The 2,949-nt window shown below is 39.5% G+C and overlaps 1 protein-coding gene across 1 annotated transcript; it reads right to left on the reverse strand.

The window, feature by feature from the left end:
• Positions 1-866: 866 nt before the first annotated feature.
• Positions 867-1,361, reverse strand: LOC145980590 (uncharacterized). The gene has a single exon (XM_083113626.1). The coding sequence runs from the start codon at positions 1,359-1,361 to the stop codon at positions 867-869; it is 495 nt and encodes a 164-aa protein (XP_082969752.1).
• Between the last annotated feature and the right edge of the window lie 1,588 nt (positions 1,362-2,949).

Consider the following 2,949-nt stretch of genomic DNA (forward strand, 5'->3'; position numbering starts at 1 on the left):
TTTTTATACAATAAATCTGCCTTGGTCAGCATTTAAATGTTTTATTTTTTCCAAAATTCCCGTTCCAACTTTTTAATTCCCTGTTCAATATGGGTTTAAATCCCCCTTGATAAGAGTTCAAACCTAAGATATCCAGCTTCGTAGCACGTTCAGTATCCTTCACCCAGCGGTCGATATACCTAGTGATATCATAAATTCTGTTACAAAGTTAATAATGAACTACAGGCACAGTAAGCAAGCTAATGTATTAATATTTTGATGTTACAAAGGTACAGTTCTTGCCAACACAGAGCACCAATCACTGTTCAAAATGGCCACCTCTGGCCTTCACACAGGCCCGAAGTTTCTGAGGCCAGTCATCGATTGCAGCACGCACGGTCTCAAGGGGAAAGTCCGCTACTGCCTTCAGAAGAGAACGATTGAGACTCGCTAGGTTTGGATGCCTCTTCTTACAGACCATGCCCTCCAAAATGAACCTCAACCTGTAGTCCAATGGACTGAGGTCGGGGTTGCTGGAGGGCCAATCAGCTGGAGCAATGAAATCAGGCACATTCCTCTGAAGCCACTCCTGTGTGGTCTTTGCCTTGTGGGCCGGTGCTGAGTCCTGTTGGAAGCTCCACGGCTCATTGTTGAACATGGTGCAGGTCAACGATTTCACAAGTGGCTCCAACACTGTCGCTTGATACACTTTGTAGATGTTTTCACACCATGTTCACAGAAGTGGAGGTCAGTTGTGCCATCGTACGAAACCCCCCACCAAGCCATCACTGAGGCGGGATGATGGTCTCTGAGGATCTGTGGCATGTTTTCACGAGCTTCCTGGGATGTCAAGGCATAAACACGGTCGTTTTGACGATTGTAAGACTTCATTTGTGAAGATTTTTTCTGTCCACGAAAAGGATCCTCCTGTGGCCACCATTTGCGTAACGCTGAAGGAGTCTTTTTATCTTCTGCTCCCTCTGGACCTTAAGCTGTGGAGTGAGGAAGTGACCAGTACTTTGCTGATAAGCGCGGAGACCTAGGTCACTTCGGAGCACATGCGAAATCGACATTTTTAAAATGTTCAGCTCTCGAGCCATCACTGCTTCTTTCCTGACAGGATTTAGTTGAATCTGCGCCGCCACTGCTTTCACGAGCTTCTGGCTCCTCATGCTGCAAGGTCTTCCTTTCCTGGGGTGGTCCTCACTTGTCCCTGTGTCACAGTATCTGTTGATGGTCCGATGCACAAACATCCTGCTGATATTCAGCTTCTTCAGGGTGTTGAAAATGTCCGATGGTGATTTGCCAACTTTGTGCAGTGGGATTACTGACACACTGTTCTCGAATACACCCCACTCTATTCGACTCTCAGTGAAATTCATCTTTCTGCTATCACAGCCAAACACACAATGATACTGGTTGTTGTTTGATCCAACATTGCGGGGTTACCTTGCCAACCAGTGTTGCAATCCCTGTCTAAACTTTGTAACAGAATTTATGTTATGACTAGGTAGTACATACATTTAACCTATATGTGGTCCTATAAAACACATACTTGTATAGTGCATAGTGGTTTTATATAATGCTGTTTGGTAAGCATAGGAACCATATGTGCGTCGGAAAGTGGGATCGAACTGGTCCATAGAACCCCTCCCCCCGAATTGATATTGTTTATTGCGAGTTACAAAATAGCAGAACATTTGTTAGTTTTATTGTTAATAACGGAAATAAAGTCCAGTTAGTTAGTAGTATTCGAACAGAATAACCAAAGAAAAACAGTGTTAGATCGAAAAATTGAGGTTACAATATATGTGCCAGGTTATTTTTTACCATTTAATCCAAAGAATAACTGGTTCCACAGTTTTCAAAATTCCAAAGGTAAGTTTTGTGTGTGAATGGTCAAACAACATAAAGTATAGGACTAAAATTTCTCTTACTTTTAAGCTTTTTCCTGAAGGTATCTAAAATTTAATAAAAAAAATATAATAACGATGCATTTCAGTACACACTGCATAAAACGTACAATAATAATAATAATAAAAACAGTTCTGATAGATAAGAGTAGAAAAGTCTCCTCAAGGATATAAGGACAGCAATAATAATAATACATTTGGAATGAATTAGTTTATTATGAAATTTTAATTATTATTATTTAATAATTATTATTGTTATTATTTCTATTATTCAAATTTCTTTCGACGCACATGGGAACAATTTGTCATCAAATCACTGTCCTAACTAAAGCATTTTGAGGTCCAGCCGTGTCATGCCCCCCCCCCCCCATTCACCCATAATATTTCTTGCACTATGAGGCTGGTTACAAGTATGAATTGCATGCTTATAATGTTTTTAAGTTAGAAAAATCCATATTATGTGGCTGATGTTGATTGAAAGGAGTTATATATTATAGCAAAACAAGTCATGGATGTGCATTTAATACATATCGAACAATCAAAATACAATATATAAGTAATGATTTTAAATTACCGTAATATAATTATTTGACAAACTAAAACATTTGCTTGTGTGCTTTGGCATGAGCAAAGTAATTTCACAGCATGTTCAACGTTTAGCCGTTACGTTTGCCTGTGGTCATTGTTCAAAACAGATAATGTTTATCTTTGCTGAGGAGCACTATTTTGCAGATATTTTATTGCCTGAAGTTCCGAAGGTGCACATTCTACAGAGGCCACAGTTGCAGGTAAAGTGAGGAAATTCACACAAGCATAAATAAACCTGGAGAAGAAGTAATCATCCTGTTCCAGGATGAAAGTAATGACGTCTTGAATGGTATTCAGTTTTGTGATCAGAGTCATACCAAAGTAGGGGTTGATGGGAGTCTATGACTTTGTCCCAGTATTTCTAAAAAAAGAACATAGCCTACACCCTTTTTAGAAAATCCTGGGCCAGCCACTGTTTGTAATATCTTCCATTGTATAGTGTCTGAATGTATTGGGTGTACAAGATTAG

This window comes from Lepisma saccharinum, chromosome 28 (assembly GCF_977018435.1).
Source record: "Lepisma saccharinum chromosome 28, izLepSacc3.1, whole genome shotgun sequence".
In the NCBI taxonomy this organism is placed as follows: domain Eukaryota; kingdom Metazoa; phylum Arthropoda; class Insecta; order Zygentoma; family Lepismatidae; genus Lepisma; species Lepisma saccharinum.

Bases quoted from the DNA above. Each gene is read 5' to 3' on its own strand.
- LOC145980590 (XM_083113626.1), bottom strand. From the start codon at position 1,361: ATGAATTTCACTGAGAGTCGAATAGAGTGGGGTGTATTCGAGAACAGT.